Genomic DNA, 22,951 nt, shown 5'->3' with positions numbered 1-22,951 from the left:
GGAATTCTTAAGGGTTTGCTTTAAGGGCTCTCTGTGGTTTCAGTGGGCTTCTGGACCAAGTGAGATGCATGTGTTCAGTCCATCGTCTTGACCCAGAAAGCCCACGGATACCTTTTATAGTCATGACCCGTTCACGGTTGAGTGGAAGGGTCAGGCTGGCAGGACGTGGCCCAACATGATCAAAAAGGTTTGGGGGAGGACAACTTAGGGCTAAGACATGGGGGAAGGTGGGTGCTCATGGTTGCTGTTCCCAGGAACAGGGCTGGAGCCTCTGACCACCCCTGGTGCTGGGAGGGTGGACTCGAGGAGGGTGGAGGAAAGGAGGGATAGTAGGGGCCAAGCACACAGGCAGGAAAGGCTCAGTGAAGCAGGGAGGAGGCTGGTGGGGAGACAGGATAGAGCACCAGGACCCAGCTTCTGTCCAAGGTGCGAAAAAGGTTGCAAGTGACTCTCTGGGCATCCACTTGGTGTTCAACACTCCTTTGCTCCTGAATCCCATGGGCTCCCTACAGTAGCCTTCTGTAAGCTCTGTAGGGTTTGTCTGCATCTCACAGCCATCCACACTGACCCTGAAGTGAGCTGCTCAAGAATCCCTCATGGGGGCCAGCCTGGGGGAAGATGAAATAGGGCGAGGCCAGGGCACGGACCAGCTCAAGAGAGAGGATGGGCCCCAAGAGGGGTGGACAATGCTCAGAGGACCTGCGCTTGAGGAGTTTTGGGGAGCCTGGCCCTGTGTGACTCTTCTCCCTACCCCTTGTCTCCTTTCCTTGCAGGAACTTGGGAGGTTTCAGGGGCGGAACCTGCTGGCAGGTGGACAGTTGGGGGTGTCACGTCTCTGTTCTTTGGCAATGGCAGATACCTGCGAGGTCTTTGAGGTGATTGAACGGGAGCACCCGCTGGGTTGGGGTCAACCTTTCGGGTCTCCACGTGTGCCCCCTGCCTCAGATTCCAAGGCCTGGATCCACAAAGGCTCATGTCCCAACAGAGCTGCTGCTTGGGGCAGCCCCACCCTGTCCATGTCTCTTGGCTGCCAAGGGGACACAGACCTTCGGTGGGCCGCAGACAGGCTGCACCTCTACCCTGAGGCCTCTCAAAGGGACCAGGGTTGAAGTCAAGTCCCTGCAGCTGTGTGATGACACGTTTGCATCGTGCTGGGATGAAACCGGTTTCAGGCTGCTACCACTCACGTTTTTAAAAAGAAACCTTTATTAGAGAGCCTTTCTGGACTCTGTATTGTTAAAACCTTCTGCACCATGACCTGGAGGCTGAGGCTGTGGACCTACACAGTGCCATGCAAGAATTTACAATGTCCATCCATTCCAAGCTGTAAGTTCTAGTCTTTTTTTACCCCCAGTAAAAACACCATTAACTTCCCTGCGGGTGAGGCCCAAGGTGGAGATGGGGCTTGTCTGTTGAAGGCCACAAGAAGCCAACCAGGCCCCCACCTAACTTGTCTGCCTCAGTGTCCCCACCCTGTGGGTTATGTCACACTGGGGAGGGGATCTTGGGAGGGCGCCACACACAGCCTTAGGTAATGGCAGGCACGTGGCCACTGGACCCCAGAGAATCAAGCAGCCCCATCTTGTCTCCTCTGCACCTGTTGTTACGGTCACCTCCAGTCAAGGCAGTGGGGATGGAAAGGCTCCTGTATCGCTGACTTTGGTAACAACAGGACACGGCCGAAGCTGAGGCTTGGACCACACTCTGAATGCACCAGCACAGCTGGGGAACCATCACTCTCAATCTCCGTCCTTCACCCGGGGACTTCCCGCCCCCACCCTCCTCCACCTCCTGAGGGTCCGCCGTGAGCAGCAAGCCACGCAGCCTTCACCCAGCCCTCCGGGCTGGCAGGCTAAGTGTGGGGGTAAAGTGGGGAGCTCTCTGGATGCTGGGCCAGTGGCCCTGCTGTTGTGCAACTCACGTCCCCTCTCTGTGCCTCAGTCTCCTCATCTGAGAAGTGGGGATACTAGCCACAGCAGCCACCTCACAGAGCTGTCAGGAGAAACTGTGCAGCGCTCAGAACGGGGGCTGGCGGTTGGCACGTATTGGCCCTTATCAAGATGCTGCCTGTCAGGGTGCTGCAAATACCCTCTGCAGGGCTGAATCTTTTCTCTTCCCTAGAGGAGGGAGCTGAGGCTCAGAGCCCAGCCACTTGTCCGAAGCCAGTACCTGCCTCCCCCATGACTTCCTGTCTTCTGGGCCTGTTCCCAGGAAGCCCTGGATGAACTGAGGGCTGGGGGAATACGCTGGGGATAGCGGTGGAGAGGTTCCACACAGACCCTGCAGGTTGGGTGTAAACCTCAGAAAGTTCTCAGGACCACCTCCACCCCGCCCCAGCGCTTCCCGTTCGCGCGCACAGTCAAAATATGGGCGAACTGGCAGCACCATGCTGGCCTCCCCCTGGCCTTTGTTCAGCGTGACTGCTTGGGCCTGGAGGAGTGAGCTGTGGCTGACAAGAGGCAAATCTTGTCACCACGTGCAGGGGGAATGGCAGTGCACGCGCAGAGCTTCTCCACAGCGTGGCTCTGCAGAGGGCGGGGCCCCGTACCCATGGAAGGGACTCACAACAGGCCGGGGAAGGTCGGGGCTGCGACCTCAAGGCTCAGCCGTCTTCGGAACCGTGGCTGGGCCTGAGGCAGCAGTGGGCCTGGCTTCCCTCCCCAGTGTGCCTTCACACGATGCCCCCGAAGGAGGCCTGGCCTGGGGGAGCGGGCTGGCCCGGGGCCGCCGCGCTGGCTTCTCACCGGTGTGGAGCCTCTGGTGGTGGAAGAGGGCCGGGCGCTCGCGGAAGGCGCGGCCGCACTGTGCGCACACGAAGGGCTTCTCGCCCGTGTGGATGCGTCGGTGGCTGAGCAGCACGGCGCCCTTGGCGAAGGCCTTGCCGCAGTCCGAGCAACGGAAAGGCCGCTCTCCCGTGTGCAGCAGCCGGTGCTGCCTGAGGTTGGAGCTGTGGCTGAAGGCGCGGCCGCACTGCGCGCAGGCGAAGGGCTTCTCGCCGGTGTGCACGCGCCGGTGCTTGAAGAGCGACGAGCCCTGGCTGAAGGCGGCCCCGCAGAGCGCGCAGGCGAAGGGCTTCTCGCCCGTGTGCGTGCGCTCGTGCTGGATCAGGTGCGAGTTGCGGCAGAAGCTGCGGCCACAGCGCGTGCACGCGTAGGGCCGGCCCCCGGCGTGGATCTTGCGGTGCTGGCTGAGGTTGGAGCGGTGGCTGAAGGCCTTGCCGCACTCGGCACAGCGGAAGGCCTTCTCGGCCGTGTGGATGCGCTGGTGCCGCACCAGCGAGGAGCTGTGCCGGAAGGCCTGGCCGCAGGCCGGGCACGTGTAGGGCGTCTCTCCGCTGTGGATGCGCTGGTGCTGCGTCAGGTGCGACGTCTGGCTGAAGGCCTTGCCGCACTGCGCGCACTCGTACGGCCGCTCCCCGGTGTGGGTGCGCAGGTGCTTCAGCAGGTCCGAGCTCTTCACGAACACCTTGCTGCACGCCCTGCACTCGAAGGGCTTCTCCCCAGAGAGGAGGCCGGGGCCAGCGTGCAGGGCCTCGCCCAGTTCGGCCCAGGTCGGGGGCTCTGAGACAGCAAGCAGTCTCTGAGGCTCGCGCCAAGCCTCACCCATTCCTCGGTCCCCCTGAGCCTCTGGGGCGCCCGGGAAGGCTCTCCCCGGGGCCTCGCATGCGTACAGCTTCTGCCGCTCCGATGCCCTCGGCTGCTTGCCTGGTGCAGGGTGGTCTGCGAGGGCCTTCTCCCCGGGTGGGGCCCGCAGAGAAGAGGTCAGCCGCAGGCTGACGCTGGCCTCGCCGCTTTCCCAGTAGATCACAGACACCCCTGTGGGTTTCCTCTCCCGAGAGGGGGACACGCCGCACCGACCCTCTAGGCTTTTCCCACACTCAGAGGCACCAGCGCTGGGGAGAACCCTTGTCGGTGCCAGAGGGGGGCCGTCCTGGAAGGGCCCTGGCAATGCTGCTTCTCCAGAAACATCTCTGTCCTCTGCCAGATGAGGGGAAGCTGAAGGACCAGAAATGGTGGACGCCTGGGTCACCCAGACAGGCCGCGTGGGTAGGCAAGGGGGCCCGCGGGACCGGCCGTGGAGGCTGGGGAGAGGAGCTGGGGCCAGACTCCCTTCCTGCACGGAGCCCGTCCCCAGGGCACTCCCCAGGTGGCTTTGCCCCTTACACTGATGGCTACCTGAGGGAACAGATTTTACTCACCAACTCTGCTTGCTGACTGCCTCTCCCCTAGCAGGGTCAACCCCACAAAGGCAGGACCAGGAGCGGGCTGGGCAAGGCTGTGTCCCCAGTGCCGTGAACGGGACTGGCCACTGCAAGTGCTCAACGATGAACACGTGTACAAACGGCCCCACAGATGAGGTGGTGAGGGAAGACGGGCAGGGTCTGAGGCCACACAGACTGGCTGAGGGTGGGATTCTGAGCAGGTCTCACCACGGCCTGGGGGTGGCCCTTGGAGCTCCCCTTCAAGGGCAGCCAAAGCCGGAGCCTCCAGAAGAGGCTGATGGTGAAAGGAGTCGGTCGGGTGGGAAGCTGGAGAGGAGAGCATCCAGGAGGGAAGGTGGACAGAAGCTTGGCCATAGGTTGGCCCCAAGCTCACACCCCTGAGCCCCCACTCACCAGGGCTCGGCCTCCTCTGGGCATTCCTGGCCAGGGTCACATCTGTCCCATTGAGAACCCAGGGCTCCTTGCCATACTCAAGCTGGATGACCACGTGGGGTCGGGAGACAGAGAGTCCTGTGAGAGAAGACAAGCAAGTGAGGGGTCACCCCCGGCAGATGGCAGGAGTCAGGGCTTCGTGGGCCACGGACGGCATCATCTGTGCAACCAAGGATACCCGAGGTCACATCACAGGGCAGGGATCTCAGAGCAGCTCGATGGTTCCTGTGAGGAGAACCGTGTCGGCAGCACCCGAAGGGGACTGAGCACAGAGGCACCACAGCTAACAGGGACACTCAGCCAGAGGACATGTGGCTGCTCACAGGCCGCCGGGCGGTAAGAGGTTAGTGCTGGCAGCCTAGCCTGGCAACACATGAGCTCCCCATGGAGGACCCAGGGCTTACCCAGCGAGGCCAGGAGGGTGAAGTTCTCCAGCATCACACGGCGGTACAGAGCCCTCTGGGCTGCATCCAGGAGCCCCCACTCCTCCCGGGAGAAGTACACAGCCACGTCTTCAAAGGCCATTAGGCCCTAAGAGAGTTGGAAGATGGACATGATCTAAGCTATAGCTGTGTGAACCAAGACCCAGCTCCGTGCCCCAAAGGCTGCCTCCGCTCATGTCCCTCAGATGCTCACCCTCCTCCCGCAAGGCTCTGCAGATGGGACTTCCCTCACCTGTCTGGACCCCTCCCCTCCCCCTTCCCCATCTAGGCCGTAGATGCCTCTTTAACCCGATCTGGCCACTCTCCACAAGGCAGCCAGAGGAAGCCCCTGGCCTTCTGCCACACCAAGGTCAGCCCCTGGCGTCCACTCATTCTCCAGCCTTTGCACAAGCTGAGCCTCCCCAAAGGTGCTCTCATTGCTCTTGCATAAGTAACTGTACAAGTCCCAGCTGCAGAGCCCCCAGGACATGCCCATCCCTGTAGGGATGCCCTCTCCTGCTGAACTTGCCTGACATTTCAAGGCTGCTCTTTGAAACTGAAGGACTGGCTGATCCCCTCCAGCTGCCACAGGGGTGGCGCCAAGGATCTGGTGGGCACACAAGAAGCCATTTCCCTCCTCCCTCCATAGCCAGGCCCCCTCTATTTCCTCCTCAGGTGGCTGCCACCTTCCCTTCCCTCAGCCACCTGCCAGACTTCCCCTGAGAGCCCCAGGGACTGCCAGCCATTCCTCATCTCCCTAGAGCCCTAACTGCCCATGCCTATCCCTGGCTGAGTCTGTGAGATGTCCTCTTCCTAAGTTTGATTCCTAGGCTCCACCTCACTCAGAACATCAGGACTCTGTCCTTGGACATCTACAATTCCAGGTCCATGTGACACCTCCACTCTGAGACAGCACAGACTCTTCCCAATTTCCCCCTGAAATCTACTTGCCCTTCAAATTCCTAATTTTGTCTACAGCAGTTCCGTTCTTTTTTTCTCTGTCCCATTGAGTGACAGTTGCCACTGGCACAGTCCCAGGGCAAGGATACAATCAAGGGTTTTCAATTTCAGCACCAGCTACCAAATCCTGGCCCCACTGCCTGGGGGAGGACCTGTGAAAGTGCTAGGCAGCTCCATTCTTTTGGGTGCTCCGGCGGAAAACCTTAGGCTGGCCCTTCACGCAGGACACTCCCGCACACCCCGCACTTGATGCATCAGCAGATCTATCCAGAATCCAACGGCTTTTCGCACCTGCACTGCCCGGACTGTGACAGTAGCCTCCTCCCTGCACACCGCCACGCCCCTCTGCTTCTGTTCTCCACTCAACAATAGGTGGAATACCCTAAAAAATCGTTAACTTAAAGCATGTCCAGTCTCCCGGTGCCCTCGGGATAGTCTTAACTCCTCGGCCTGCCCTTTCAGACATACATATTTTCTCCCCGCCGAGCAGCTCAGTTCCGGAAGCGCCTACACTCAGGCTTCCCTCCCAGCTTTTGCAAACGGGGGACCCTCCCCTTGGAACTTCCTTCTACACCTCACCCCCTTAGCTGCCAGAAGTGGGGATCCCACGCGTGCACTACCAACCGGCCGGGACAGCACGGCCTAGGACGAAGCGCGAGGGGAAGACAAGACGTCCAGGTAAAGTGCCTCCCTCGATCGGGGCTCGGGTCCATGAAGGAGGCATCCGGGTGGGTGGGGGCCTGGGGTTCCCGCTACTCACCTGCGCCGGGTCTGTCTGCGCCGCCGCCATCGGAACCTGCAGAAAGGTGCGGGCGCTCAGGCTCCGGGCCTCTCTCCCAATCCGTCAAGGGCGCCGCGTCGGGACGGCGTGGAGGCCGGAGCACGTGGCTTGGGGGGCGCACACGCCGCACCCCGGGAAACTGAGGCCGGGGACTGGCCGTGGGCCCCCGGGCTCGGCTGCCCGTGCCTTGGATCTCCGCCCGCACGTCCTCGCTGCCCGCACGTCCTCGCTGCCCGCACCTCGGGTCTCCAGACCCTTCCGCAAAACCGGCCCCGACCCGGCGCTCTCCGGCCGTCACCGGCGTGGCCCGACGCCGGCAGCCAAGTGACAGTCCCGGACGCCGGAAGTCCAATCTCGCGAGCCCTCATTGGCCCGTGGCGCGCTGCGGACGCACGCGCAGAGCCTTCTGGCTGCAGGCGCGGTAGGCGGAGCGCGCCTGGTCTCCACGGCAACGGCCAAGCGCCGCCGCCGGGGCCGCTGGGAAGTGGAGTCTGCAGCAGCGCCAGGCTTCCGGGCTGAGCGTGGGGTGGGGTGCTGGCGGGGTCGTCAGCGCTGCGGGTGAACGGTGAATTGCTGAGGGCCCGGGAGGGCCTCCCCCACTTCCCACCCTCGCCCAGCGCAGCACGGGGGACGGAGCGCGACCGGGGTCCCATCCCATCCCCGCCTCCTGGGGCTTCGCACCAGGGCTGGGTGTGACCCCCGCGGGTCAGCGTCCTGTTTTGGTTGGGAACAGCCCCCACGCCGAGTCGCAAGGCCCTAACCTAAGTTTTTCTAGCGTCTGAAATCATTCTGAGACTTCCTCCACCATCTGTTTTCTTGGCTCAACTGGGCCGCGCAAAAAGTACTTACCCCGACTCACTTGTCCCTAGGTCGTCTAGATCTTACCTTGCCCCGCACGTCATGGTGTTGATTCCCTGTTCCTTTATTTTGGGGGGAGGGGGCAACCTACATGGGTACGACACATAAAATCAAACGGAAGGGTAGTCTCAATGCAGACTGACTACTGCTGACAGAGAGTAAAAGGTTTTCTCTTTGTTGTTTCACTCTGAGGGTCTTTTTTTCAGGGTTCTTAGTCCTCATACACAAAATGGGACAGTAATGGTACCCACCGCATAGGGCTATTGTAAGTTAATATGGAACCAATCTGTGTCGAGTTCATTCACTCTGTCTCCCTCCCTGCTTACCTCCCTAGGTAAGTTATAAGTGATTGTTATAACATCTATATCAGCTCTGTCTGCAGTATCACTACTCTTTGTAAGTCCTTGTAATGCAAGAGATAACATCAATTTTGGAGTATTTGTGTGTAAATTTTGCTCACTTTGAAATAAATGAAGAAAATCTAATGTATTTGTGGTTCGGGAATGTTTCTTGCCATTCCAGTAAACAAAGAATGTTTGAGTCCCTCCCTGGTGGTCTAGTGGTTAAGACTCCATCCTCCCGATTCAGGGGGCCTGGGTTCATCCCTGGTCAGGGAACTAGGTCCCACATGCTGCAGCTAAGAGCCCACATGCCGTAACTAAAGATCCCGCATGTCACCACAACGAAGATCCTGCATGCAGCAATGACTAAGGGCCGGCACAGACAAATAAATAAATAATTAAAAATATTAAAAAAAAAATAAAAGAATGTTCAAATCCCACGTGAGGTTCACCTTGAACCCACGTGCCGAGACTAGAAGCCAGCCTAAACCCAGATTGGGACTTGAACCCACGGTCTCTTTTTTCGGCTGTGCCGCCCGGCATGGGGATCCTAGTTCCCCAACATGGGATCAAAGCCACACCCCCTGTAGTGAAAGCGTGGAATCTTAACCAGTGGACCGCCAGGGAAGTCCCAACCCCCAGTATTTTTTTTTAAATTTATTTCTTGTATTTATTTATTTTTGGCTGTGTTGGGTCTCTGTTGATGGGCGCGGGCTTTCTCTAGTTGCGGTGAGTGGGGCTACTCTTCGTTGTGGTGCGTGGGCTTCTCATTGCGGTGGCTTCTTTTGTTGGGGAGCATGGGCTCTAGGCGCGTGGGCTCAGTAGTTGTGGCTCACGGGCTCTAGAGCAGAGGCTCAGTAGTTGTGGCGCACGGGCTTAGTTGCTCCTCGGCATGTGGGATCTCTCCGGACCAGGGCTCGAACTCGTGTTCCCTGCATTGGCAGGCAGATTCTTAACCACTGCGCCACCAGGGAAGCCCCAACCCACCGTATTTTAACTGAGATGACACACCTGGTCTCAGGACTTAATGAAGCTCAGGTTCTTTATGTCTCATCGCAGAAAGAATTCAGCGAGATACAAAGTGATAGGTAAGAAATGGATTTATTTAGACATGTACATATTCCATAGATAGAATGCGGTCTGTCTCAAAAGGCGAGAACAGCCTTGGGAGAAACACACTCCACAGAGTGTGGGCCATCTCAGAAGGTGAGAGGCCCCGAAATATGGGGTGGTTAATTTTTATGGGCCGGGTAATTTCATAGACTAATGAGTGGGAGGATTATTCCAAGTATTTCGGGGGAAGGGGTGGAGATTTCCAGGAATTGGGCCGCCACCCACTTTTTGGCCTTTTATGGTTGGCCTCAGAACTGTCATGGCGCTGGTGGGTGTGTCATTTAGCTAATGCATTACAGCGAGCATAAGATGAGTCTCAAGGCCCACTGGAAGTTGAATCTTCTGCCATCTTGGACCTAGTTGGTTCTAAGCAGTTTTTGTCATGTCCTATGTGTGTCATTTTTTTAAAGGTTGTGCCCTGCCCCCTTCCCTCCTGTTTCAGAGGGACCAGCATGTGCAAAGGCTTGGAGGCAAGCCTGCAGGTGGGCATTCAGGAAACCTGAATTGTGTGTGTTTCCTGGAGGAGCTAGAGCTTCAGATTTCTTTGTGGAAACTTCTGCTTTTATAATTTTGGCACCTGTTTTATTTTATTGTTTTGGCCGCGCTGTACGGCATGCAGGATCTTACTTCCCTGACCAGGGATCAAACCCGTGTGCCCTGCAGTGGAAGCGCAGAGTCTTAACCACTGGACCCCCAGGCAAGTCCCAGCACCTGTTTTAAAATAGCTAATAGCCATGTGAGTTCAATGTGGTAGGCAGAATCATGGTCCTCCAAAGATGCCCACATCCTAATCCTCAGAACCTGTTAATATGTTACCTGACATGGCCCGCTTTATGGACTAAGTTAAGGATCTTGAGATGGGAAGAATATCCAGGATTGTCTGGGTGAGTCCAGTATAATCACATGAGCCCTTGAAAGCAGAGAAACATAACACAAATTATTAAAAATTTCTGGATGTCATAAGTCTGACACTTGTGTCAGCTACTCTAAAATCAAGGAATCGGGACTTCCCTGGTGGTCCAGTGGCTAAGACCCTGCGCTCACAATGCAGGGGGCCCGGGTTCGACCCCTGGTCAGGGAACTAAATCCCACATGCCACAACTAAGAGTTCACACGCCACAGCTGAAGATCCCGCATGTAGCAACGAAAATACTGTGTGCCACAACTAAGACCCGGTGCAGCCAAATAAATATTTAAATATTAAAAAAAAATCAAGGCATCAGCAGGACTGTGTTGCTTCTGGGGACTCTGGGGAAGAATGGGTTCCCTTGCCTTTCCAGACTCCACAGTCTGCCAGCATTCCTTGGTTTGTGGGTCTTTCTGTCTTCAAAGCCAGCAACGGCAACTTCTTTCTCACATTGCATCACCCTGACTCAATCTCTCTCCATCTCTACCGCCTCCCTCTTCCACTTTTAAGGACCCTTGTGATTACATTGTTTCATCTCACCCTCCCAACCTCAGATAATCCAGAATGATCTCCACATTTCAAGGTCAGCTGATTATCAACCATAATTCCATATATCATTTTAATTCCCCCTCGCCCTGTAACATAATATATTTACATACTCCAGAGATTAGGTCCTGGACATCTTGAGAGGAGGGGAAGGCATTAGTCTGCCTACCATGAGCATACTTAAAAAAAAAAAAAACATTAAACATTGCCTACCTGGCTACTCGTTAAGTCGAGAATGAGTAAAAATAATAAGAACTGGCAAAAAAAAAAAAAAAGAATGAGTGCATTTCATATTCACATATTGAGGGATGGGGAAGTCATTCTGGCTTATACATGATTTGACTTTTTTATGCTAAAACAGCCTGTTTGTGGCCTATCAAAAACACATGGTACATCTGCTGTAATCATTAAAGAAAAGGGTGCATTGACCAGAGGTAAAGAATGTCCATGTTAAAAATAAAGTTTAGAGCTTCCCTGGTGGCGCAGTGGTTGAGAGTCCCCCTGCCGATGCAGGGGACACGGGTTCGTGCCCCGGTCCGGGAAGATCCCACATGCCGCGGAGCAGCTGGGCCCGTGAGCCATGGCCGCTGAGCCTGCGCTTCCGGAGCCTGTGCTCCGCAACGGGAGAGGCCACAACAGTGAGAGTCCTGCGTACCGCAAAAAAAAAATAATAATAATAAAATAAATACAATAAAATAAAGTTTAAATGCCTCCCTTCCTGGGATGCCAATGCTGGTATTCCTTCAATGATAAGACTAGCTTCTTCTCAAGGCCATATTGACTGTGTGCATGCTGACCTGTTTTTGTTTTTTTTTTTTAAACCTTGAAGGAATGCATCCTTGACCTGTCTGATGTTCTTTGTTCTGACAAGATATAAAAATGTGCCATGATTCAGTGGAGCAGTTCCTCAGAGTTATCTGAGAGGCTGTCTTCTGGGCTATAGTCCTCAGTTTGGCTCAAATAAAACTGTCTTCTATCCCTAGTAGAGATTGTTTATTGATTACTTCCAGCGACAGTGTCAACAAGCATTCTGTAGACAGGCATCTCTTACTTGCTCTCCCTGGCAGTGTATGTAAGAGCCTTGGGATGATGCTGCTGGTGACGATAAGGACAATAACAATACTAGCTCTCTCATATATGTAGCACCACGTGCCTGGCCCTGTGCTAAACACTTTTTTTTTTTTTTTTTTGCCGTACGTGGGCCTCTCACTGTTGTGGCCTCTCCCGTTGCGGAGCACTGGCTCCGGAAGCACAGGCTCAGCGGCCATGGCTCACGGGCCCAGCCGCTCCGCGGCATGTGGGATCTTCCCGGACCGGGGCACGAACCCGTGTCCCCTGCATTGGCAGGCGGACTCTCAACCACTGCGCCACGAGGGAAGCCCAGCTAAGCACTTTTCATGTCACCTCTCATGAGGAAAGTTGTGGTATTTTCCAAATTTTGTCACAGGACTTTGAATTAGACCTGATTCTTTGAATTTAGAGCATCAGAATCTCCAGAAGGGCTTGTCAGGCTCATCCCTGTGGGGGGCGGGGACAAGAATTTCCATTTCTAGCCAGTTCCCCAGTGATGCTGATTCAGGGACCACAGTTTGGGGACCACTGAATTAGAGAGACATTTAAGGTTACTAAACAAAGTCTCCATGAGGAAGATAGTATTTTCACTTGACACCCTCAAAGGCAACAAGTGATGCCCCAGGGGCCTCCTCACGGCTGATTGTCCGAGGCCCAGGACACGGGTCACTTGCTGGACAACAATCTCTGCGGGAGGAAACCTGGGAGCGGCCCCTTTAAAAGGAAGCAAAGACACGCTCCTGCCCGTCTTTTTTCTCAGCTCTCCATTTCCCAGCGCCCCTCTAGAGGTAGCTTGGCGTTGCCATGGAGAATGGAGAATGTGTGGGCGCCGCGCCGGGGGGTGGGGGTGGGGGTGGGGTGGAAATGCAGGACTGAAACTACATTGACCACAAGGCATCGGGGGCGGCAGGTTCTGGACCAATCACAGCCCAGAACAAGGGCTGTTTCCTGCTGCTCGGTCGGCGGGGGCGGAACTTCCTGCGTCGCCATTGTTGGCATTCCTTCTGCTGTTGACAGGTCGTTTTCCACTGCCCTTGGGGACCCGAGTGTTGGGTCGTGGCCGTTTTCCAGGCGCCTCCTCGGGACCCGGCCGAGGTGGACAGTGAGGAGGATGGGACCGGCCTCCAGGCTCCGTACGAGCCGCAGTGTCCTGTAACGTGGTGTCCTGCGTCCCCACGGTCCCTGGAGGCGGCGTTTACACCGTGGGGACAGAGGTCCCGCGTGCAACGGGCGGTGGGAGGCCCCCGGCCTGGGGCTGGGGGTGTAGGGAGCGGCAGAGCCCGCCTGGGTCTGATGGCGGTGGCGCTGAGGGGCCCGCTGCGGGTGAGTGGAGGGTCCCCGCAGCCCCCACTCACTCGGACCCCTACCCATGTGGCCCGGGACCCCCGACAGAGGGGAGGGGTTGCTCCCGGACTCTGCCCCTCCATCTTCGCTACTGGGACCCTGGGGTCACTGAAAGCCCAAGGTGCCGAGTCCTGGCCAGGTTTTTTGTGGAAACGTTCTCATTCTGGAATCCAGCGGGAGAAGGCGTGCAAAGCAGTTTCAGGCACAGGGACCAGGATGTGCACATGCTTGGCGGTGAAGCTCAGTTGGGAGTGTTCAGGGAACTGAAGGTCTCCCTGTTGCCTGGTGGACAAGAGCTTGGCCTGTCACCTGAGGGTGGCGGGAGCCACGGAAGGTTTGGAGCAGAAGAGGGAGGTGATCTGACTCAGGTGTTCACAGGCTTCCTCGGGCTGCAGAGTGGAAAACAGACAGGAGAGTGAGAGTGAGGGAAGAGAAAAGGAGGCACACAAGGATGCTACCTTAATATAGCAGTGGCTTGGCCACAGCGGTGACTGGAGTTGGGAGAAGTGGTTGGAGCTTGGATCTGTCTTTTAAGTTAAGCCAGCCTGATTTTAGGTGGAGGGGGAGAGAGAGAGAGAGAGAGACAGAGAGAGAGAGAGACAGAGAGAGAGAGCGCACAAGGAGGTGGGGATGTCCCCGTGGGTTTTTGGCCTCAGCGATTAGAAGGTGGAAGTGCTTCGGCTGAGATGGGGAAGTTGGTGGGTGGAGTGGTTTCAGGGAAGATCAGGAGGTGGATTTTGCATGTGGAGACTGAGATGTCCCAGAGACTTCTGAATGCAGGTCTGAGTTATGCTGAGGGATTCCACTTGGAGACATCCAGTTGGCAGTAGCCAGCCTGTGAAGTGAGGTGGAACTCAGGTGCAGATTTAGGAGGGAGCGTCTTTAGGGCATGGTGATGGATGCCCCATGGGGGCAGCTGAGGACTGGGTGGCTCTTCGGGTACCTGGACAGGGGTGGTGGGTGTCACAAATTCAGGTGAAGGGAGGAGCAGCCACAAAGGAAGGGGTGTGTGGGAGAGGAGGGTCCAGAAGGGGCCCCGGTCGCTGAGGTGGAGGCTGAGGCATATTGTAGGTGGAGGTAGATGACAGCAGGACCGGGGCTGGTGGCTATTCACCTCTCTATGGCTCACCAGCCTTTCTTGGCGCCCTCTGTGGGGCCTGTGAGTTTCAGTTAGGATAGCAGGTTAGCTCAGTGGCAGGCAGGCAACTGGGAGTGTCGCAGGCCTGGGGTGGGAGGTGGTGGGCCTGGACTTTGAGTATACATTAGGAAAGAAGAATACAGTGGCAGGGGAGGTGACAGCATGCAGAAAGTCAGAGGCCAGGACATGCCAGAAATCCATGTCTGGCCTTGGTGGCTGAGAGTCAAAGGTAGGAATAGGCCCAGTTGCAGAAACAATGAAGGAAACTCTGGGTGCCACCCCTGGCAGTTGGAATTCTTTGAAGTCTGGGTCAGGAAGGGGTACTGGTTGACCTCACCAAGTAGCCAGGCTCTGGACACCATTTGCACAGTGACATGTGGGATGGCTGGGAGATGCCCGTTGTGTGGGCCAGGGATGCCCGTTGTGTGGGGTCTGGAGATGTGCAATACAAAGCCTGACGTGTGCATGCAGAGGAGATGAGTCAGTGGACTGGAATCTGGTACTGGGGGCCCTGTGGGAGAAAGGGGGCTTCCGGTTTGGTGTTTCTGGGTGGCAGGATCTGGGGACCCAGGGGAATTACCTAGCAGGAGGAAGTGGGGCCCTACATGCCAGGCTAAGGGTTTAGATGGCATCTATCTGTCCACCTGCCTGCTCTTTGAAGGACAGTGGCCGATGGGACATGAGGAGACAGCGGCACCCATGACATTGCATCTGGGGGAAGTGGGTGACCTGGAGTGTTTGGGGAGGATGGTTTAGGGGTCAGAGACTGCCCACCACAGAGGTGGTATGATGCAGGGTGAAAGATCTAGGTCTGTATGGGCTCATCTGTGCACTGTTTTTTGTTCGTTTTTCTACCATCCTTTGGTCTAGCTGACTTAATTGTCTTCATCATGGCAGGGCTGGGGGACCTTTGAGGACATTGCCGTGTACTTCTCTCAGGAGGAGTGGGGGCTCCTTGACGAGGCTCAGAGGCACCTGTACTGTGATGTGATGCTGGAGAACTTGGCACTTGTGGCCTCACTGGGTAAGGCCCTCCCAGCCTCCTAGGCTCTGCCTTTCCTTTTCTCCCAGAAGCAGCTCTGTCTTCCCACAGCTGAGCATGGGCACTGCTTCCTCCCCTGGACCACCTGCCTCGTGTTTGCCTGCTCCTTTCTCTGAGGAGCCCCAACACCTGATTCCGAAGCCTTCTGGGGAAGGGCTCAGGCTTCGGAGTCTCAATCCGGCTGCCTAAATTGGTCCGGATCGGTGGCACCTCTGTGCCTGGCTGTGCTGTGGACTGCAGACACCGACGTGGTCACTGCTTGTGGAGACGACTGGGCTGTTCCTGGGAGCCGCTCCTCAGGAGCTGATTTTGTAACACTGGGTTTTCTTCCCAGTTGCAAAGATGACACGAACTTCCTTTGGTCTGTCACCGGATAGGTTGCCCTGAGCTAGGCCACCCCCTCATCCGCTCTTTCTGCCAGGACTTGCATATTCCACGTCCTGTGTGGTTGCCCAACCACAGGAACAGGGCAAAGGACCCTGGGTGCCCATGTCTGCAGCCACAGCGAGAGAGGCTGGGAAGGGGCCTGGCTCTGGTGAATGGGAGCTGGGGGCAGAGGCGACATTGTGGTGGGCTCACATTATACTGGGTACTTCCCCTGTGTCCACTGGAGCTTGTTGCTGGAGCCAGTAGCCCCACCCGACCCCCACCTTCCTTCTTCATTGAGGACAGACCACCTATTTGCCATTTGTCTTTTGTACCTAGGCCCTGATGACGGACAGCCTCACTGCTCTGATCTCCATTTCTCCCCCATTCCCCGCCTTTCCTCCTTTTGCAGGGCTGTCCCAGGTTAGCCTACAGTCCATGTGTCATGACATGTGTGTGTATCTTCATGTAGACTCAGAGCACCAGGTTCCTTGCATTTTCCTGAGCTCGTGCACATGGCTCTGTGTCCTCTTTTCCTGGCAGAGCTCTCTCCTCTCCTGATGAAAGCTGAGGAATGAGTTGGAATCTCTGCTTCTCCTCCCAGCCTGAACCTCACCCATGTTCTCACAGGTGATGGGCCCTCGCTTTCTGTGGCCTTCCTGGGCCCAGTCCTGCACCACTGGCTCTACCTCACCCCAACTTGATCTACAGACTCATTCCTGAATGTGTCAGACACACATCTGTGAAGGGGCTGCCCTCTCCCAACAAAGCCTACATACATTTCACTGGCATTTCTCTGCTTTCAGATTATGGGTGTGGAGCAGAGGCTGAGGAGGCATCTTATGAGCAGAGTGTTTATGTAGCAGTGCTTCAGTCCAGGACCCCCAAGGCAGATCCATCCATCCAGAAGGCCAACACCTGTGATGTGCATGACCCAGTGTTAAAAGACATATTACACCTGGCTGAGCACCAGGGAATACAACCCAGGCAGACACTGTACACGTGTGAGACATGTGGGAGAGGTTTCTGGCTCAGTGCGAACTCTCACAAGCACCAGAAGGAGCACAGTGAAGAGAAACCCTTCACATGCAGGGAGTGTGCTAAGGCTGTCCTGGACAGCCATGGCCTCCAGCCCCAGGCCACCTACGGAGAGGGGACATCACACAGAAGCACCGAGTGTAAGGAGGCCTTACCACCCAGCTCCATTTGGAAGCAACAGCAGGGAGGCCACGCCTCACAGAAGCCCTTCAAGTGCAGCGACTGCGGACAAGCGTTCCTGAAGGCCTTTGCACTCCTCAACCACCTGATCACTCACGCCAAAGAGAGACCCTTCAGGTGCCCAGCAGGTGGAAATGCCCCCAAGGAGAGCTCAACCCTGTTTAATCACCGAAAAACTCACACTGGAGAAACATCCCATGTGTGTAAGGAATGTGGGAAGGTGTTCAGCCACCTGTTTAGCATGAGGACGCATCAGAAAGTTCACACTGGAAAAGCGCATCTCAGTTGCAGTGAATGTGGTAAAGTCTTCACCCGCAAACACTCACTCACTCAGCACCAGAGAGTTCACACTGGAGAAAGGCCTTATGAGTGTGACCAGTGTGGGAAAGCCTTCACTCGTAGCTTCCACGTTGTTCGGCACCAGAAAGTTCACAACACAGAGAGGCCTTATGAGTGCAGACAGTGTCGGCGAGTCTTTAGCTGTATCTCCAACTTTGTCGAGCACCAGAAAATACATACCGGAGAAAGGCCTTATGAGTGCAGCGAATGCGGAAAAGCCTTCGTTAACACCTCCCATCTTGTCCGGCATCAGAAAGTTCACAACACAGAAAGGCCTTTTGAGTGCAGTGAATGTGGAAAAGCCTTCCAGCAAACCTCCAAACTTATTCTGCATCAAAGGAGTCATACTGGAGAAAGACCTTATAAGTGCAACCAATGTGGGAAAGCCTTCAGTTGCCCCTCCAACCTCGTTCCACACCAGCGAATTCACACTGGAGAAAAGCCTTACAAGTGCTCCGAATGTGGGAAAGCTTTCAGTCAAAGCTCTGCTCTCATTCAGCATCAGAAAGTTCACACCAGAGAAAGGCCTTATGAGTGCACTGAATGCGGGAAAGCCTTCAGCTACAGCTCTAACCTTGTTAAGCACCAGAAAGTTCACACCGGAAAACGGCCTTATAAGTGCAGCCAGTGTGGGAAGGCCTTCAGCGAAAGCTCCATTCTCAGTCAGCACCAGAGAGTTCACACTGGAGAAAAGCCTTATGCGTGTAACAAATGCGGAAAAGCTTTCCGCTACAGCTCAAACCTCTCTAAGCACCAGAAGGGTCACACTGGAAAAGAGCCGTCTGAGTGCAGTGGACATAGGATCACCTTCAGCCAGAGCTCCAGCCTCCCTCAGCCCAGAAAGGTCACACCAAAGAAAGGCCTTAGGAATGTGGCAAGAGTGGATAAGCACTAGTGGGGACCTTCTCCTTGTTCCATAAAAGGACTCACTCTTGAGAAACTCCTATGAAAGGAACCTTTGTGAGGAAGCCATCAGCCAAAATTTGAAACTTGTGCATCCCACACCCCTACTGGGAGATTGGCTGTAGTGCCAGTGGTAAGTGGGAAGCTTGCAGGAGCTATGCAGCACTTTCTAACCTGTCCAGGTGCTTTGCCAGATTATGTCACTGCCAGGTGCCCTCTCACCTCTACCACTTGGCAGAGCCCCACACCATGTGCCTGTCATCTCAACATACTCAGGGAATGCAGGCTTGTGTTCTCATTCCCTGGAGGGAGGCATAAACTTTGGGAGCCCATTGGGGTGGCCTCATTTTCCACCTCTCCCCTGTCCCCAGTGGCTCAGGTGTTGCCTTGACATAGTTCTCTCCAGGAGGATCTGGAGTCTGACGATGTCCAGAGGAAGTTTCCTTCTTCATGGGCATTGTTGAGTCTACAGATGATGCCTGCAGTGAACTGGTCCAGCCTCCATATCACCCAGCCTTGGAACTGCCTGCCTGCAGAGTGTGATAATAAAGACCTTATTGCTGAAGCCATCTTTAATCCTGAGACTCCGTCCATTGTGTATGGGGAGAGATGGAGAACAGAATTGGGCTCTAATGGTGCCAAGAGAGGGAAGGGCTTTTGTGGGGGCCCAGACTTTGATAGTAGGATGGCAAGGAATAGCGTGCAGTCTAGTTTAATCTAATTTGCCTTGTAGCCCAAGGCCTCCTGGGACAGACTGAAGGTCTCTGGGCCAAATCTTATATCCTGGGTGCCAGGACTATTTGTTGGGCCCAGAGCTTTGGGGTTTAAGTACTGGTGTGGGAATCTCCAGCAATTCCTGCACAGCATTCCTGGGAATGTCCCACATCCCTCAAAAGTGTTGAGGGGAGGATGTCTCTTGGGACCTGCCCATGGGTCCAGTAAGGCCCTTGATGTCCAGAATCTGTAGGTAGGTATCTCTGGATTTAAGATCTACAGGGGCCAGGTAGAAGCATAAGTGGGTGTGAACACACTGGGTTTGAGCTCAGGAAGACTGTGACAAACGGAGATGTGGCCGATGCTGTGCCTGGGCCACGCACATCATACCCACTCACAAGAGCTGAGTGTGTTCAACATCAAGTGGGCAGCTTGAAATAGCCATGGTGGAATTTATACCACAGAAATTAGCAAACAATAGCTCTCGGGGAAAAAATAACACACCTGAGAAAACCTGATTTGTAGTGTTTGCCAAACTTGCTGACAGTGACCTTGGCCACAAGAGAGACTCAGCTGTACAGGGGAGTCCTGCATGCTCTTGCCTTGTCCTCCAGAACAAGTGCAGTGCCACTTGAGGGGTGTAACCAGGGGTGAGGTGCTCACTGCCAGACAATAATCTTGAGGTGGTTTGGATTCCTACAGCCTCCCAGAGCTGCTCACTTCAAGGCCAACACTGCAAAGGCAGGAACCCTGGGACTGAGAAGGGAGGTCCTGCAGTCCAGGATTTTAGTGGCCCAGTCAGTATTCCAGGCGAGTGTGGTGGCCATTGGCCTTATCATCTCCTGTTTTCTGCTGCCACTGAGGCACAGCTGTCCCCAGGTATAGGGGTCAGAGACGGTGGAACATATGGTTGCCCCATTTTCTGGTTTTCCAAGAGGAGTGAGAGATCCATGTTTTTATGTGGAGCCTTTAGATTTTATAAAGGTTGAAAACTATTTCCCCCAAACTTCAAAGTTTATAGGTACAAATGCAAACTATATATATGGGTTCCATATGTGTTCCTGGACCAACACTTGTGACTCTTAGAATATAAGCAAACCAGGCTTCAGGGAGCCCAAGGGTCCCTGGGGGCCCCCAGACACGAAGGCTTTTGGTCCAGTGTTTACTGCACAGCACGTAGCAGGGACAGTGGCACTGCTGCTACTCCACTCAGGATGACTCTCTGTACCCCCCCCCAATCCTCCGCCAGTTCCCTGAAACTGACCATATGAGGGATGGCATTCCTGGCAGGCTTGTGGTCAGCCGAGCACGTGGCAGATGTGCCTGAGCTCTCCCCAGCATCCCAAGGTGTCAGGGAATCCCCTGAACTCAGACCATCCCTTCTGAGTGTAATGATTGTCTTCCACCAACTCGGGAGGCTTGGGATCGGAGTTACATTCAGTTGAACCTTGGGGCCTCAGGCTTCCTAGCAAAGGGTGGACACATCATCAATGGCTCAAGTCCTTGAACCCGTGTTGTCAGCTGTAGTTAGACAGGCCTCATAACACTGCCCCCAGTGCATGGATGAAGCCTTTCACCTACCTTCTACTCTCCCCACCAGGGCTCTGTCACACCAGCCAACTTACTGGAACCTTAATATTTCCCTGGTGATGCCACAACATACTGAACAAAGGTGTGTTGGTTCTAAGCATTTGATTTCCCCAGAGTACCAGTTCATCCCTAGCATCACAAGATATCCAGGGACCCTTGGCCTGCTCAGGCCCACTCTCCTGGGTGTATCAGTTGCCTCCCACCAACATGGGAGAGTGGCTTGGGATCAGAATTAAAGTCCAGCTGAGACATGTGGAACTCAGGCCTCCAAGCAAGGTAGGGCAGACACCTGTCATCAGAGCTGAATCATTTGTACCCCAAATGGTCTGCGATGTGTAGATCCTGTAAAATGAAGACTTTTGGTGAAGAGTCCTTGATTTGGTGAAGTGTCCTTGACCTGAACCTGCCTTGTGGTCTCCCCAACAGGGCTCTGTGCAGGGCAGCCGGCCTGCGGGTGTGTGTGTGTGTGTGTGTGGGGTGTTTGTGTGTGCACGCACATGCGTCTGTGGGTACATGATCATGTGCATGTGCCAGAACATCCAAAATAAAGCCCTTATGGCTCTGAGCATCTATGAACTGGGGCTACTGACATCTGTCTTGACTCTACAGGAAGGCTGATCTGTGAATGAGCCACAGAGGAAGGCAGCGTTACTTGAGCCTCAGATCCACTGAGTGCCTGAAGCCAGATGCCAAGTGGACTTTTGGGTTCCATGTACCAAAACTGACCAAAGCAATTCACAGAGGAAAAGGTAATTTTTTCAACCAACCAAATCAACAACTGGACAGCCATATATTACAACAACAAACTTCCACGCATACCTCAAGTCATGTGCAAAAGTTAACTCAAACTTGATCACAGACATACCTATAAAACTTATAACCATAAAAGTTCTAGAAGGAAGCATAGTGACCTTGGACTTGCTGAATTTCTTAAATATATCATAAAAAGCATAACAAGAAAAATACAAATCAATTGGAATTCATCAAAATTTTAAACTTTTGTATTTCAACAGTCACTCTCAAGAAAATGAAAATGTAAGCCATACTGGGAAAACTATCTGTTAAAAAAACACTAACAAAGGACTTGAATCTTGACTATATAAAGAACTCTTACAACTTTTGTTTTTTTTGGCCACACCACAGGACTTGTGGGATCTCAGTTGCCCAACCAGGACTGAACCCAGGACACGGCAGTGAAAGCGACAAACCCTAACCACTAGACCACCAGGGACCTCCCACAGCCTAATTTTTAAAAATGGGCAAAAGTGACTTGAACACTCACTTCACTAAAGAAGATATCTGGATGGCAAATAAGCACATGACTTCCCTGTAAAACGTGTTATTTATTTAAAGCTTATGGCACCCCCATAGGCGTTCTAGAGATACTGAGCCGGTAAAGGACACAAAATCTGGAGCTACACATCACAGCTGATAATTAGCTGTGTGCCACTGGACATATTACAAAGTCTCAGTTCCCCCTCTATGTAATAGATTATTTATTTATTTATTTATTTATTTATTTATTTATTTATTGGCTGTGTTGTGTCTTTGTTGCTGTGCACGGGCTTTCTCGGGAAGTCCCGATTCCCCTATATTGAATTGATGGCTTTGGCAGAGGTGCACGTCTGCAGATCCTCAGAAAGTCTGCATACTCTCACCCCACATGGACTCAGTCATCAAAGCAGACTCATGGGCTTCCCTGGTGGCGCAGTGGTTGGGAGTCTGCCTGCCGATGCGGGGGACATGGGTTCGTGCCCCGGTCCAGGAAGATCCCACATGCCGCAGAGCGGCTGGGCCCGTGAGCCATGGCTGCTGAGCCTGCGCGTCCGGAGCCTGTGCTCCGCAACTGGAGAGGCCACAACAGTGAGAGGCCCGCGTACCGCAAAAAAAAAAAAAAAAAAAAAAAAGACTCATGACTGCTTCACAGAAAGGGCAGAGTCACTCCAGGCTGCCAGTCTCCCCCACTCTCTATTTCCTCATACCCAGTGTTCCTTTACCACTTAATATACCCACCTGGCTCTTACAGGAATACAAGAAGGTGACCCTGCCTTTCAGGGTCTGGTGTCCGGAGGACATGACTTCTAGCCCAGGAGAAGAGCTTCCTGTCATTGCGGCTGGAGGTGTGATGTGAAATATCCTCTAGAACAAGAAAGCAGCAGCCTCGCCTCCTGGATCACTGGTATGTTTTCAGAGCGCCCTCTCCCTTCCCTGGGTGAGCTCTTAGCAGCCAAATCAAAAGATTTGGAACATAGAATCTTTCAGCCTTTCCCAGGAGAGCAGATATGCAAAGTAGGATACACACTGGAAAGGAAGAAGTAAAAGTGTCTTTATTTGCAGATGACGTGATCCTGTATGTAAAAAAATCCCAAGGAATCCATTTTAAAAAGAAAACTTCTATAGTAAATAAGTTTAGCAAGGGGCAGGATAAAACCCAAAATATATTAGCAACAATCTGAAAATGAAATTCATGAAACAACTCCATTCACAGTACCTTAAAAAAGATTAAAATGGTAATAAATTTAACAAAAGAAGTGCAATACTTGTACTCTGAAAACTATAAAACAGTGCTAAGAGAAACTGCTGAGAGACATTCCATGTTCATGGATTAGAAGGCTCAATGTGTGGGACTTCGCTGGTGGTACAG

General features: G+C 54.2%; 2 protein-coding genes and 2 non-coding genes across 10 annotated transcripts; 2 read left to right on the top strand and 2 right to left on the bottom strand.

Moving 5' to 3' along the window:
* Positions 1–1,183: 1,183 nt before the first annotated feature.
* ZNF324 (zinc finger protein 324) lies at positions 1,184–6,972 on the bottom strand. Of its 5 annotated transcripts, none has more exons than XM_033411768.2 (5): positions 6,797–6,972; positions 5,059–5,185; positions 4,616–4,732; positions 4,199–4,528; positions 1,184–3,995 (listed from the first exon to the last, which is right to left on the bottom strand). In XM_033411768.2, the coding sequence occupies exons 1-5, from the start codon at positions 6,824–6,826 to the stop codon at positions 2,596–2,598; spliced, it is 2,004 nt and encodes a 667-aa protein (XP_033267659.1). In that variant the 5' UTR covers positions 6,827–6,972; the 3' UTR covers positions 1,184–2,595. The 5 variants fall into 5 exon arrangements, with proteins under 5 accessions (XP_033267659.1, XP_033267658.1, XP_033267654.1 ...); XM_033411767.2 differs by adding an exon at positions 6,328–6,418 and having other exon boundaries at positions 4,199–4,732; positions 6,797–6,926; XM_033411763.2 differs by having other exon boundaries at positions 4,199–4,732.
* Positions 6,073–6,203, bottom strand: LOC117197956 (small nucleolar RNA SNORA30/SNORA37 family). Its single transcript, XR_004478865.1, has one exon. It is a non-coding gene; the product is annotated as a small nucleolar RNA SNORA30/SNORA37 family (small nucleolar RNA).
* Positions 6,973–10,137: 3,165 nt separating the features above from the next.
* Positions 10,138–10,210, top strand: TRNAV-CAC (transfer RNA valine (anticodon CAC)). The gene has a single exon. It is a non-coding gene; the product is annotated as a tRNA-Val (tRNA).
* Positions 10,211–12,626: 2,416 nt separating this feature from the next.
* Positions 12,627–18,579, top strand: LOC105748726 (zinc finger protein OZF-like). Of its 3 annotated transcripts, none has more exons than XM_033411781.2 (3): positions 12,627–12,976; positions 15,033–15,159; positions 16,350–18,579. In XM_033411781.2, the coding sequence occupies exons 1-3, from the start codon at positions 12,947–12,949 to the stop codon at positions 17,993–17,995; spliced, it is 1,803 nt and encodes a 600-aa protein (XP_033267672.1). In that variant the 5' UTR covers positions 12,627–12,946; the 3' UTR covers positions 17,996–18,579. The 3 variants fall into 3 exon arrangements, with proteins under 3 accessions (XP_033267672.1, XP_049559223.1, XP_049559222.1); XM_049703266.1 differs by having other exon boundaries at positions 12,627–13,552; positions 13,589–15,159; XM_049703265.1 differs by having other exon boundaries at positions 12,627–13,552; positions 13,585–15,159.
* Positions 18,580–22,951: the final 4,372 nt, after the last annotated feature.

This window comes from Orcinus orca, chromosome 20 (assembly GCF_937001465.1).
Source record: "Orcinus orca chromosome 20, mOrcOrc1.1, whole genome shotgun sequence".
Lineage (NCBI taxonomy): Eukaryota > Metazoa > Chordata > Mammalia > Artiodactyla > Delphinidae > Orcinus > Orcinus orca.
This window is presented reverse-complemented; position numbering and strand designations above follow the sequence as displayed.